Source organism: Chenopodium album, chromosome 17, assembly GCF_948465745.1.
Source record: "Chenopodium album chromosome 17, dcCheAlbu1.1, whole genome shotgun sequence".
NCBI lineage: Eukaryota > Viridiplantae > Streptophyta > Magnoliopsida > Caryophyllales > Amaranthaceae > Chenopodium > Chenopodium album.
Window position 1 is genome coordinate 49,818,415 of NC_137850.1, and position 14,302 is coordinate 49,832,716.

Genomic DNA, 14,302 nt, shown 5'->3' on the forward strand with positions numbered 1-14,302 from the left:
TTCGAGGGAATGCGTCGGATGCTTGTTCTGTCAGCCTTACTTTTGATGGGGCCTGGAGTTCTTCCAGTCATAATGCGGGTACTGGATGGGTATTCTTGGATCTGGCTTCTGATGTTCGACTCGGGGGTGGGGCGCAGGCTTGTAACTCTAATTCTGCGTTACAGGCTGAACTGATGGCTTGTATGTTTGCTTTACGCCATGCCAGGCAGCGTGGGTATTCCTCTTTACAAATTTTTACTGATTGTTCTTCGGTGGTGGATCTGCTTCGATCTCAGTTTCCCAAAGATATTTCTGTATGTTGGATTCAGCAAGAGATTTTGGAAGTTATTGGTGCTTTGGTTGTGTGTCATATTCAGAAGGTTCCAAGGTCTATGGTTGCTCAAGCTCACTGTTTGGCAAGGAAGGCGCGTCGGCGTGATTTACTTTGTTTCCGTTTTTAGTTTCTTTGTTGTTTGTTTGTAAGTTCTTTTGTCAAAAAAAAAAAAAAAAAAAAAAAAAAAAAAAAAAAAGCAACAACTTGGGCTTAATATCACTGTCCCAGTCGATGTTCTTGAATTTGGCTTCAAGGCCACCACACCTTGCATAAATCTAACCAATAATAAATGTACAAGTCAAAATACTGCAACTAAAAATAAGTGGATGAAGTACTCCTATAAGATTAGCTGACAAGATCTCTTCAAAAAAAATAATACTCTCTCCGTCCCTATTTGATAGTCACTTATTCCATTTTTGGTGTTCCAAAATATTAGTCACATTTGCTTTTTTCAAGTACCATTAATATTAATTTTTTACCAAAATTCTCTCCAATTTGCAAAAAAATTTGTGCAAATTTAACTTTCCCATGTACTTTAATTAGTTTCTATCTCTACTTTTTTGCATATCCAATGGAAATTTACTTTTTCAATATACTTTTGCTACTTCTTATTCATGTTTATTAATTCCCGTGAAAATTGCCCAAAAGTGACTATCAAATAGGAACGGAGGGAGTAATAATAAAGATTAGCTAACAAGATCTCGTTAAAAAAATAATAATAATAATAATAATAAAGATTAGCTAACAAGAAGCATATACATATTAAGCTACCTATCTGTTTCATATTGTTTACAATAATTTGACATAAAGACATAAAATATGAGTAAAAAATGTCTAATCATTGAAAATAATATGAAACGAAAATAGTACTTACCCTCAATCCATTGGCCTTGGAGTCTGACCAAGCAAGAAGCCAGCCACAAGGATCACCACGGCGATTCTTGCCCGTATACAGCACCCCCGCTGCGACTCCCTTAGCCCAGACGGCTGATTGTACGAAGTAACCTAGATTAGTAAGAGGACTTGGACACTTTTTGACAACGTATCCAGCCCATGTCTTGCGATGATGATCGTCAGTAATTTCCAAGGGTCCTTTTGTCAAATTCTTCAAGGTGCCTGCTAAAGCCGTCAAACTTATTGAAACCTCATTCTTGTCTAGGCCCTCTTGTTCAGCAACGACAGCAACGGATTCAGTTACCACATCCTCAGCGAGGCACCAGCTCTCTCCTTCCTTGATCATCTCATCTAGAGTCAATATCGCCTCATCGTTCAGGTGCACTTCTTCCCCCTTCATCTCACTTTTAGTTGATGATCCTGACATTTCCTTAGCTTAGCTTAACTGTAACGTTATTTCATACATGCATTATTATTTATTCATTATATAACAAATTACCTATGATCTGTTCATGATTATTATTTGTAACAAAGGGGTATATATATTTGTAATAAGAAAAAAAAACCGGAATAGTATATATACTCATGTTAATAAAGAACAGACAAGAGATAGATAAATGAAGAAATTACCTCAACTACACAAAGACTAGAGAGCTTGACTTGAAAAAGTGTATATACTTCGTTGAAGTAGCTAATTAATGCGATGTTGATGATATATACTAGTTTTCTCTCTGGGTTTTATAGACTTGATAGAAGGGTATTTTTGGCACATCAAAAAACATTATAAATAAATAAATTTGACATCATTGCAAATACGTAGTATTAAAAATGTGAAGTGTTGAGAAGTCAATATAATAAATTGATATAGTCATATTTGTAACATAACATGAAAATTTGCATGGCGAAGGTTTTACTATTATAGACATATTAGTTTATGAATCTGAATATTTTATGAAAATGTACACATTGCAGCAAATAGAATAAGAACATTAAGGTTTTACAATAGATGTATTAGTTTATATATGAATTGATTTAAGGGTAATACTATATGTAGCCCTTAGGGTTATGAATAATCATTAGATAATTTTTTTTATTTGGTATTAATTTAGGAATGCATGACAAAACCATGCGCAAATTAGTGTAGTTAATGTTATATTCTCATTTATTTTTTTCATTTTTAGCTTCTTATATGTAGCCCTAAGTGCTATATATATAGCATTTTCCTTGATTTAATCAACCATTGCCCGGTAAAGAAGAAGAAGAAAAAAAAAAAAAACCATTGCCCATTAGGTTGAGCAGTCTAATACTCCGTATAAATACACATTCATGAACTAGCTATAGCAAATTTATGTTACAACAAAAAATTGTGTATTATAGATAAAAAGTCCATGCAATACCATTGTGATGTTAATTAAATTTGTGTTGTGCTAAATTAAAATTACTGTTTTTGCTAATTTATTTAATAGCTTGGCATGCCACATCATTTTCTTAAGCTACAACAATTCTAGCTAGTTGTAAATTATTTTATTTTTAAATTAATAATAAATTCTATTTAATAAATATTTACTAAGCCAATTAGCTCTACAAAGCTAATCAACAAGATGTGCAACAATGGTAGAGCTATTAGCTTAATATTTTTAATATTTGCAAGCTAGTCCATTTTCTCAACCGTTGGAGTTGCTCTAAGATGGTATAAATTTGGAATAGCTAATATTCTTAAATTATATACTTTGTATTGTTTATAGAACATTAATTTTCAATTGTTTACCAAAAATTCTTAAGGATTGGGTATTAAAAATCCAAAGGGATTATGTCTAATAGTCTAATACCCATAGTATCAAATAAAATTAAACAATATTTATTTCTTGATAAAGCTTTTTTTTTTTTTTTTTTTTTTTACAGGTAGATAAAACCTACTTAATTAAACACATACTCCATATCAGGTATATACATAGTATAACCGTATAAGATTCAAGTTTTTAACCCATATCAACTTTTTTTTTTTTTTTACTGTTAACTTTGAAATTATATCAAATTGTATACCAAACAACATATATACCCATATATACGTTTCAAATAAAGTTTATAATTCATTAAAAAAAATCTCACTAAAATGTCAAATTAAAACTATAGCATACGAGTAATGTGCATTAATGGTTTCAAAAAAAAAAGTAATGTGTATTAATAATTTAATGCCCCCACCTTCTTTTTTTTTATAAAAAAAAAAAATATATGAAATAAAATTAATGTGTATAAACAGTAGCTTTTTTTTTTTTTTTTTTTTTTTTTTTTTTTGACAAAAGCTTCTTTTTTTAATTAATTAAGGCCAACTGGTTTTTCTTTTAAAATAAAAAATTAGAAAGTCAAATATACGGCCTTCCTTAGGCTGTATTTGTATATTTGCATGTATGTAGTACTCCCTCCGTCCCTAAATTACATTCCTCTTTCTCTCTATTATGTGAGGAATTAATGCTAGAAAGAGGAATGTAATTTAGGGACGGAGGGAGTATATATTTTTGAAAGCCCCCTATATACGCTGTGCGGTTGTGCTCACTACCTAAGGTCGGAACAAATAATTATAAAAGAAACTGAACTATAAAGTCATAATTGTTTAGTGCAAGTGACATTTTGGAAATAATTAATTGGTTGTTGGTGTATGTGTAGTGGTAACTACTAATCAAGGATGAGCAAAAATTTCGAGAGCCCAAAATTAAAACCAAAATCAGTTAGGAATTGGCGTGTTCGAAATTGGACCAATTGGTTCTAATTCCGGGTAATAAACTAAGGAACCAGTTGTAATTGATTTCAATTTCAATTCTTAATTTTTTAGAATCGAAATTGATTGATACCGATTACCAAACATATATTAAACTAAATGCGTAATATATTTTTAAAACAAAAATACGTTATATATCGAGTTAGTAAAATAAATAAAAAATACTCATATTATTGATGGCTTGATGCCTGACATCTATTAACTATTATTAAAACAGGAGATACTGACGTTATCACTGTCCACGTGTCGCTCTCTTAATAAAAACTTTCCCGCCTAAATGCAACGATGATGTTAGTTTTTTTTTTTAGAGCTATCATATTTTATATTTTTGAAATTTAAATATTAGATGCCTCTACCTAACTTATAACTAAATCCTATCAATTTATCGTAGGAAATTAAAATAATTTAAAATAGCAACTAATAAATGACCTCCTACATTGAACTATGAATTCGACGACGTTGAACAGATACTATATCATAATTTTGATGAAAATAAAAGATTTTAAATTACAAAATGTATGTAATTCTTATTTATATTCATGTATAATAGCGATTTATTTTTAAAATGTACAAATTTAAAATAAATTTTATATAAATCGTACATCCCACGAGTTCTAACCTTGTAAATAAAATAATTTAACGCATTCTCTCTCCGTATTTTAATACATACTTGTAAGTGTTACTCGACTACTCGTATACTTTAACTCTCTACCCGAAACACCCGCCCGGCCCATGGCCACCTATAGCCCGATCGTAATTTACAACACACTGACACAGCGATAGCAAAACAAAGCAGCAAACAAAACGAAGTTTACTGGGGACATGGCAGCTTCTTCTTCATTGTTGAAGAACAAATACTGGATTCTTAGACATGGCAAAAGCATCCCTAATCAGAAAGGCCTCATTGTTTCCTCTTTGGTACCTTCCTCTTCCTTCTTCAATACCCACATTTTATTAAATTTATTTATCATATTTATGTTACTCAATTCGATTCATTTGTTATTATTTCTTTTAATATTTTCCGTTATTTATTAAACTTATACATTGAGATGTAATTGTAGATGGGTTCTTCTTAATTTATTTAATTTGACTGTTGATTGGTTAATCATGTTTAGATATCAGGGATTTAGGGTTATAAAGTTTATCATCTATTTCATGAAATCTCGAAAAAAAATTCTTGATTTTTGTTTAAATTCTGCTTGTTATGGTAGCATTAAACTGTTTATGGCTTATTTATGATTTGGCTGATGATTGATTAACACACAGGAAAATGGGGTACTTCCAGAGTATCAGTTAGCAGAGTTGGGTGTTAAACAAGCCCAATTGGCTGGGGAGCAATTTCAAAAGGTAACTCCAATTTCAGTGGTGTGTAATCAATAGGAGTGCCTATCGTCTCGTTAATCATTGTTGTATCATTTGAATTTGTAGTCATTTTAATTCCAACTCTTAATCCAAACAGATAGATAAAAAATTCACCAACTTATGGGAAATATATTCCATTAGGATAGCAAATGCTTCACATTTACCGAAGAGGTTCTCAGAGAAGCTATTAATTCACTTATGGGATTCATGCGTTTGTTTTTAGAGAAATCTGATTGCAACTTTCTGTCGAAAATGAGCATGATTTCTCTGCATTTGTGTTAGTTTAGAGGATGATGAAAAGTTCAAAAGAGTAGAGACTAGAGTCAGGCAGTAAGCAATGAAGACATTGTGATCAACATCGGTGGATATTTAAGTTGGAACGCAACTAATTTGTTCCGATTTATTGGTGGATTATTAATATCTTACACAGTAATACTGCAGTTCCACCATTATAACCATTAACCATAATACAAGTATATCTTAGTCATTTCTGTTTGTGCTGTATTTTTAGGTTTACTTCAAAGCTTATTGAGTCGAGATTGCTGATTCGTGTCCCACACATAATCATGTACTGTAATTAATTAAGAAATTAAGATACCGCAAATTGAATCTCATGCTGTGCAAAATTTCTGTCTGGGAGCCTTCACTTTAATTGTTTGTGGATCTCTATTGGAAACATGATTCCTTAAGGTGAATTTTTTGCTTTGATATTTTATGGAATTTATGTACTTCCTTCACCACCATGCATTAATCTCAAATAAACTGGTCCATTAGTGCAGGACTTGAAGGATGCTAATATTCCATTGGAAAACGTTCGCATTTGTTACTCTCCGTTTGCTAGAACAGCTCATACTGCTAAAGTGGTTGCATCTGTCTTGAATCTTCCATTTGAAGGTAGTCAATGCAAGGTACACCCTTTGTAACTTCAACAAATAAAATACTGCTTCATTCAAGATTGTGGAAGTTTAATGTGACTGTCATTTACATCGAAGCATTTTAAAACTTGGCAAACAAATAAATTTGTAAATTCTGTATGCTTTTGTGTAAAATAATTTATCCAAACAAAAAATACCTGAATAATAACTGATATGGTGCACATATATATCTGAGACTGATTATGTATTTTTACTGGTTAAATTCACTTTTTGAGTTGCAGATCTCTGTTTTAACTTTGCACTTCTGCTGCCCTTCCTTTTTCTAGCTGTTAACTTACAATTTTTTAATAGGTGTTTGAAGATCTTCGGGAACGTTACTTTGGCCCTTCATATGAGCTTTCATCACATGAACGGGTAAGTTTTGCATCTCTGGTTCTTCATACAGCCATACAGTTTTTTTTTTTTGTTTTTCTTTTTTTTTTTTTTTTTGCACACTACTACTGTGTATGGTTGGAGATAAATTCCCATGTCAATTTTTTTTCTTAAAACTTCCTTATCAACTAATTTTGTCTAAGACAAAGTAACCTAATAACCTATATGGAAATTCTATACATTAACTATATATGAGAAAGAGATTTTTGTTGCAAAAGAGAAGCTTACACAATAAATATCCTTCAGATTACCAGGGATGATAAAAATGCTGCTGATGTAAACCTTTCTAATGTTCACACCAGGGATGATAAAAATGCTGCTGATGTAAAACCTTTCTAATGTTTACACCATAAATAAATATCTAAAGTTGTATTAAGACTTCTGGAGAATTAAATCATGATGGGGCTTAAGGAATCTGGTATGGCTACCCTCGATTGTGTAGCTCATAGGGTTTCCGCCTTTACAATTTCTATCACATGCACCAAATGGGGTTAGCGCTGGTATACATTAATCAGTTAACAAGTCTGGTTTCAGTTCTTAAGAGTGTGATTTAAATTTTTCTAGGTCATCTTTTTTTAAATTTCTGGATTCCTGATTCTTAAATTTATATTCCTACTAGTATCCAGAGATATGGGCGCTTGATGAGAAAGATCCATTCCAGCGTCCAGAAGGTGGAGAAAGTGCTGCTGATGTTGTTTCACGTCTATTGAAGGCCATAGGAGAAATGGAGGCTATGTTTGAAGGGTAATTTCACCAAATCATCCCTGTTATCTTCTCTTTGTTTGAGTACTTCCTATTTACTATAATTTTTTTTTAACGTTCTTTTATTACTGATTAATCTCTGGTCTTCATCTAATTGAGTATTATTTGCTTGAATATTGTGTCTTAGAGTGCTGAATTCAATTTCTTATACTTTGTTTATGATATAATAAGTCACTGTTTATACTTCAGGGTTGTACAAATATATGAAAGTAATGAAACTAATAGTCTCAGAAATTTCACAGATGTGCAATATTGATAGTCAGCCATGGTGATCCCCTCCAAATGTTGCAGACAATACTCAATGCTGCTAAGGAAAATAAAGAATCCAGCTGCAGTAGTTATTTGGCAAGATTAGAAGCTGTTAAAATTCCATCTGTCTTGTCACAGCATCGGAAATTTGCCCTGGAAACCGGTGAGCTGCGATCGGTGGTTTGAAACTACATCTCAATTATGTAGGGGTATGTTGATATTCTTTGGACCATTCATATTCTTGCTGCAGAACGTCTTGGGGTATTTCTTGCAATATTTATCTGGCTGTCATTTTACCTTGAATACCCTATTGGAAAAGGGAAACCACATGATTTAGTCAGTCTTCTAATAAGTTGTATATGGTGACTTGATTTGTGCTCTTTTAGCTGTTTATCCAGTTTGTATGGAAGTCAGCTTTCTGTATGATTTCTCTACCATAATATACGAGTCAAATTGAGTATTGAACATGAATACAATTTTTTTTTACACAATTTGCTCTTGTTACTTGCGAAGTTGCGAGTATTACATTAAGAGTCAGAGATCAGCCCAGATTATTTTGTGATACATTGAAAGCATGGGTAGGTTCTTGTTGTAACATAGTATGACCCAAATTTTCTGATAAATGCTACCGTTCACCGACATCTAATACGTTCACTTAAAAGTGTGGAATTACGACATATATAGCCAAACTCTGTCCTTAAACCAGCCTTGACTGTTTTCCTATAGCAAAGTTCAAACAGTTGATGTTCTTTTTGGCTTAGCTGAAAGCCTGAGAATTGCCTCAGACCCTTTTGGCTTTCCCATAATTTAGGTAATTGTATGCAACAACCTTTAAAAATCTTTTTTGTGTAGAGGGGAAGAAATCAAATTCAAGAAAACAAGTTATATGGGGCTATGATTATTAATGTCGACTAATTAATTTAAAATAAAAGCATATTCTGCAATGATTTGATTATTATTATAGGGAGAAGGAACAAAAAAATGAACTAAATTAGCTTTCAATAGGTCAATATAGGCATATAGCAGTATAGCTGGTCTGAAGTGCCTAAAATTTTTTGCTACATTAACACTTAATAATTTAATTCTACTTAGTATTATTTCATTTTTTTGATGGAGTTAAAAAATATACAAGTATATATATAAAAATTAAATTAGTTAGAAAGGTTTTTAAGATTATACAAGTATATAACAGTATGAACTTTTAGTATTAAATCATAATTAAACTATATTACGTCGTATGTTAGAAGTATGTTTTTTTCTAAAATTAGGTGATAATTTAGATGAGGAGTTGAACTATGAACAACCTTTTCCACCTAAATCCATCCAGCTACACAATTTATATAACGTATAAATACCCATGAGCCCACAAAGTATATCATATCCTAAACAAACACAAAAATCCCTCTTGAACAAGTTATTTCACTCCTGATTTAGTGATTTCTACACTTGTTTACGCTTGCTTCTTGAAACCATGGGTTCTCGCTTGTTTATGTGTGGTATGCTGCTCGTTGCTTGTGTGATGAGTACTGGGACAATGCCAGTTGTAGCTCGTCGCCTTCTTGAAGATTCCTTGCCAGAGCATCCTAAGGCGGAAGTGCCAAAGCCAGAAGTTCCAAAGCCGGAAGTGCCAAAGCCAGAAGTTCCTGAACTTCCAAAGCCTACCTTGCCTGAGCTTCCTAAACCCACGGTACCTGAACTCCCAAAGCCTGTCTTGCCCGAGCTTCCTAAGCCTACTCTGCCTGAACTTCCAAAACCTACCTTACCAGAGCTCCCTAAACCCAATGTGCCCGAAGCACCCAAGCCAAAACTACCAGAAATTCCAAAGCCCAAATTGGATGAGGCACCAAAGCCTATCGAGCACGAATTGCCCAAGCCTACATTGCCAGAGTTGCCTAAACCTTCTGTTCCTGAAATTCCAAAACCCACCTTACCTGAGCTCCCTAAACCCACTGAGCATGAGTTACCCAAGCCATCAGTACCAGAACTACCAAAACCCAAGTCAGTTGAGGTGCGAAAACCCACCGAGCATGAATCACCCAAGCCTACACTGCCACAACAACCTAAACCTGTTGTACCTGAAAAGCCTAAGCCCCATTTGGATGAGCTGCCAAAACCCAAGATGCCGGAAATGCCAAAACCCACCATGCCCGAGATGCCTAAACCTACAATGCCTGAGCTGCCAAAGCCCACAATGCCTGAGCTACCCAAGCCTGTAGTGCCTGAGCTGCCCAAATCCACTGTGCCTGAACACCCTAAGTCTGCCATCTCAGGCAACCCTTGAAGGATATAGTAGCTTGCATATCTTCGGACTACATGAATTTATTGGATAATGATAAATAAATGTTTTATTTATTGATAGTATTTTTTTTTCTTCCCCTTTTTAGGGGGCGAAGGAATTTGATTCCTTTGATATCTTATATATGTTTGTAATTTTCGTTCATTTTGAACATTGTACTTTGTAACATTTCATCTCTTTGGTCCTAAATATTTCGTAATTTATATGTTTTCATTTGGATTAACTTTACTTCTAAATATTTCGTAATTTATATGTTTTCATTTGGATTAACTTTACTTCTATTCTTTCTCATATGAATTCCATATAGCACACACAAATGCAAAATCTGTATGTACAGCAGTCTGACTGTTGTTATAGTGTTGGATCAGATTATTGTACTATCTCTTCCATCTAATTCATCCATGCATTCAGCAAGATTGTTCATCTTCTATAGCTATACTATAATAACTAATTAGTACTCCCAAACACGAAAAACGAAAAAAATTACTGTACCAGGCCATTTTCTGATTGCACAAATAATTAGCAAAAAAAAATCCCTCTAATCTGTAATCAAAGCATCGTCAATCCCACGTCATTTCAGTCTTGTAAGTTCTTTTGCTCCCACACTATATACCGTGGGTTACCGAACTCGCATATTCTAATCTCTATGATGCTAATCGCTTGTATGATGAGTAGTGCCACATTCCTGGTAGAAGTACCCAAAGTGGCATATGCTAATGCTGATGATACATTAGAGTCGCAGACCCTTTTCAGCATCGATTTGTTACTTCGTTCTTCAATCAGTTGAAATGTTATAAGTTGTCTCTGCCATTTGATTTAATGATGTATATACTCCGTTTTTTTAATGAATCATTCAGTTATTTTGAAGTGCTGCAGTCATTTAAAAATCAGTCAATATATCTTAAAAAAAAAAAAAAAAAAAAAAAAAAAAAAAAAAAAAAAAAACTGAAAACTTGAGTATATTCAGGTTACAAGTAGCACTGGGAGAAACATGGTTGGAGCATGATCTAAACGTAGAGCTGGACATGGTTAAATATAGGCAAGTTAGTGACTATCTTCAATGTTGGTAAATTTTACCATCTCGTGTATCTAGAATAACTCACTTAAAGCATATGTTTTTAACTGTTGTGCCTAAGCATGTTTTTACCTGTTGCCTACTGCATGATATCTGTTATCATAAAATTGAAAGCTAAATTGACTATTGAACATAACTGAGATTTTTTTTTTCTTTTTTCTTTTTTTTTTTTTTTTTTTACAATTTTCTAATATTACTCTGAATACTACAAGAGGCATCAAGGAGAATCTCATCGTAACATAGTTGAGCCAAAATTTACACTAACAACTCACGTTCAACCATTCATTAGGACAGGACGTTTACCTTTCACTTGGAATATGAATGAGTTAATGATATGGTATGGCCTAGGTATCATATAGTCTGTGGCCAAACGAAAACTGGTTTCCTCGAGTAAAGCTGAAACATTTGATCGATTTTTCTGGTTTGATCTGAAATTACCTAATGAATTTCTTAAAATTAAGTTTTGTCTATTAGTAAGGTGATCATGTTCAATTTCAGAACAAAAGTACAGTAAGAAGGAATAGGATGAACAAAATTGAAAGGGAAGAAAAAATGAAAAAAATTTATTCAATAGGTCAATGTAGTTGTTCTGAGGTAGGTACCTGAAAAACTAGTTTCTAACCTTTTATGTTGCATCTTTTAGACCTCTTGATTTATGCTGTTTAGTTTATTTGGTAATTGTGGGCCCTGAATCTGATATCCTAATACTAATATTGTTGGATTATCTAGGGGTTTAATATGTTTTATAGTGCCAGCATATTCAGTATTAGATCATTGCTTAACTGTATTACGTCAGAAGATTTCCCATGCATCTCCTATCATATTTTTCTAAGTGCAGGTGATAATATAGCTGAGAAGTTGAACTATGCACAACCTTTCCTACCTAAATCCATCCAGCTCAACGATTCATTAAACCTATAAATACCCATAATTACACAAAGTATATCATATCCTAAACAAACACAAACCCAAAAGCCTCTTTTGTACAAGTTTCCTTCCATTCTGTATTTGTATCAGTTGTTTGCTACCTTGTCATCAAACCATGAATTGCCGGTTGTTTTTGGCTGGCATGGTGCTTGTTGCTACTGTAATGAGTACCGGCACAATGCAAGTTTCAGCTCGCCGTCTCCTTGAAGCTTCCTTACCAGAACATCCTAAGGAGGAAGTGCCAGAGCTTCCTAAGCCCACAGTGCCTGAACTCCCAAAGGTGCCCGAGTTGCCTAAGCCCACATTGCCTGAGCTTCCAAAGCCCACCTTGCCCGAGCTCCCTAAGCCCACTGTGCACGAGGAGCCTAAGCCCATTGTGCCTGAAATACCAAAGCCCAAAAAGTCTGAGATGCCCAAGCCCATTGAACATGAATTGCCCAAGCCTACATTGCCAGAGATGCCCAAACCTGTTGTACCTGAAATGCCTAAACCCACATTGCCTGAAATGCCAAAACCTACCTTGCCAGAGCTCCCTAAACCCACTGAACACGACGTACCCAAGCCAACACTACCCGAACAACCAAAGCACAAGTCAGTTGGAGTGCCCAAGCCCATCGAACATGAAGCTCCCAAGCCCATCGAACATGAAACTCCCAAGCCCACCGAACATGAAGTGCCCGAGATACCCAAGCCAACTATCCCTGAACTACCCAAGCCTGTTGTGCCTGAGTTGCCAAAACCCAAGATGCCTGAAATGCCCAAACTCACAATGCCCGAGATACCCAAGCTGACTATCCCTGAACTGCCCAAGCCGACATTACCCGAGATCCCTAAGCCTGCCATCCCTGGCAAACCTTGAATGATACAACAGTTTTCGTTTCTTGGGACTGCTTGAATGCATATAATAATGATATAACTAGTAGATGTTTGTATACTTTCATTTGATATTTTGATACCCCTTTTTTTTGTTGTGGTGTGTGTATCATCAGTGTATGTGTTGTATTGTGTTGTGGTGTGAGGGGTTTATTGAATTTACTATGTTAATGTATTTTGTCCTTCTTTTCAGTAACAAATTACGAAATATATATTTACATCCTTTTGATTTCTGTACTTGGTGATATTTTACCTCTCTGGTACTTGGTTTGATCTTTGTAATTTGTAATCTTTACGTCGTTATTTAGATGAACTAAACAATTTTTCTTTCACATATGCACCAAGTTGATGCTTACAGGCTTTCGAAAATTAAGCTAGCACCTTAAGAAACACATATGAACTACTCAACATTGAAATTCAAGTTATAGCAGCACATTGATCAGTTTGATTAAATCTTTTAAATTTATTGACTAAGCATAAAAGGAAATCAAATCAGTAGTTGTATTACTTGATCAATGCTGAATCGATTCGAGCATATCTAGTGGCAGCATTTCAAATCTCTCTTATTATCTTACTGCTACATTAGCTATGAAAGACAAAATGCGATGAACTTGGTCATCTAGACTGTAGGAGCTAGAAATTAGATTGGAACTTGAACAAATTTCTGGATGCAAGGACTGTAACTCCATAACTCAATCAGCTCTTAAGTGATACTTTTAGTTTACCTAAGAATGTTTGAATGTTGGTTTTAGTGTAAAAGGAGAGATGTAACATGTAAGGATAATAATGTAGACAAGATTCGATTTCAAGTTTTGGATATCACCCTCAAAACTTTAACCAAATTAGTTGGCATCTACACGTATCCAGGAATTTCATTGCCCAAAATTTGTTCCACGGGTTAAAGTTATTCAACTTAATTCACTCTAGGTCATATTCAAGCGGTTAAATATTCAGTTTACTTAGATACAGACCCGGGTAGGCGGGTATAGGCAAGATGTTACGTGTCCGTTTGTCTAGGTTACATTATCTAGAATCAAATCATATTAGGGTCTGTTGTTTTGGATTTCCTTTCATATGCTTTGTCTGCATGAATCCATTTTCATTTACTGTACAAAGATCAATAATTATACAAGTTCCTAAATTATTGTACTAGTTATGTCTCTCTCGGTAATTGATCATACCCCAATTGCATCACATCAGGAAAAATACAAATATAACCATGTGAATGAAATACCCATATTATTCTTAATGACAGTGATAATACAGATGAATTATATTATATGGACAACTTCCACCACCTAATAAATCCATTCCTCGAATGTTGTTCTTATTCTTACCTTATCATGCTATATATAACCACCTACAAACATGGAAGAAATACACCATATCCTAAGCCGATAATAGAAAACCAACAAGTAAAATTTACTTGTTCATTATATTCTATTGTTCCTTGTTTGTACAAGGTAGG

The 14,302-nt window shown here is 34.0% G+C and overlaps 3 protein-coding genes across 3 annotated transcripts; all 3 read left to right on the forward strand.

The window, feature by feature from the left end:
- Window positions 1–4,741: 4,741 nt before the first annotated feature.
- LOC145588413 (metal-independent phosphoserine phosphatase-like) lies at window positions 4,742–8,097 on the forward strand. Its single transcript, XM_081645054.1, has 6 exons — window positions 4,742–4,901; window positions 5,250–5,330; window positions 6,125–6,253; window positions 6,572–6,634; window positions 7,272–7,396; window positions 7,657–8,097. Exons 1-6 carry the CDS (start codon window positions 4,806–4,808, stop codon window positions 7,847–7,849), a joined length of 687 nt encoding a protein of 228 aa, XP_081501180.1. The 5' UTR covers window positions 4,742–4,805; the 3' UTR covers window positions 7,850–8,097.
- A 965-nt stretch (window positions 8,098–9,062) lies between these two features.
- Window positions 9,063–10,120, forward strand: LOC145588414 (uncharacterized). The gene has a single exon (XM_081645055.1). It carries the CDS (start codon window positions 9,135–9,137, stop codon window positions 9,942–9,944), a length of 810 nt encoding a protein of 269 aa, XP_081501181.1. The 5' UTR covers window positions 9,063–9,134; the 3' UTR covers window positions 9,945–10,120.
- Window positions 10,121–12,008: 1,888 nt separating this feature from the next.
- On the forward strand, window positions 12,009–13,041 carry LOC145588415 (uncharacterized). The gene has a single exon (XM_081645057.1). It carries the CDS (start codon window positions 12,077–12,079, stop codon window positions 12,818–12,820), a length of 744 nt encoding a protein of 247 aa, XP_081501183.1. The 5' UTR covers window positions 12,009–12,076; the 3' UTR covers window positions 12,821–13,041.
- Window positions 13,042–14,302: the final 1,261 nt, after the last annotated feature.

Excerpts from the sequence above, each read along its gene's own strand:
- LOC145588414 (XM_081645055.1), top strand. The coding sequence starts at position 9,135 with ATGGGTTCTCGCTTGTTTATGTGTGGTATGCTGCTCGTTGCTTGTGTG.
- LOC145588415 (XM_081645057.1), top strand. The coding sequence starts at position 12,077 with ATGAATTGCCGGTTGTTTTTGGCTGGCATGGTGCTTGTTGCTACTGTA.
- LOC145588413 (XM_081645054.1), top strand. The coding sequence starts at position 4,806 with ATGGCAGCTTCTTCTTCATTGTTGAAGAACAAATACTGGATTCTTAGA. Across the intron at positions 5,331-6,124 it reads CTGGGGAGCAATTTCAAAAG|GACTTGAAGGATGCTAATAT; the intron begins GTAACTCCAATT and ends CCATTAGTGCAG. Across the intron at positions 6,635-7,271 it reads AGCTTTCATCACATGAACGG|TATCCAGAGATATGGGCGCT; the intron begins GTAAGTTTTGCA and ends TATTCCTACTAG.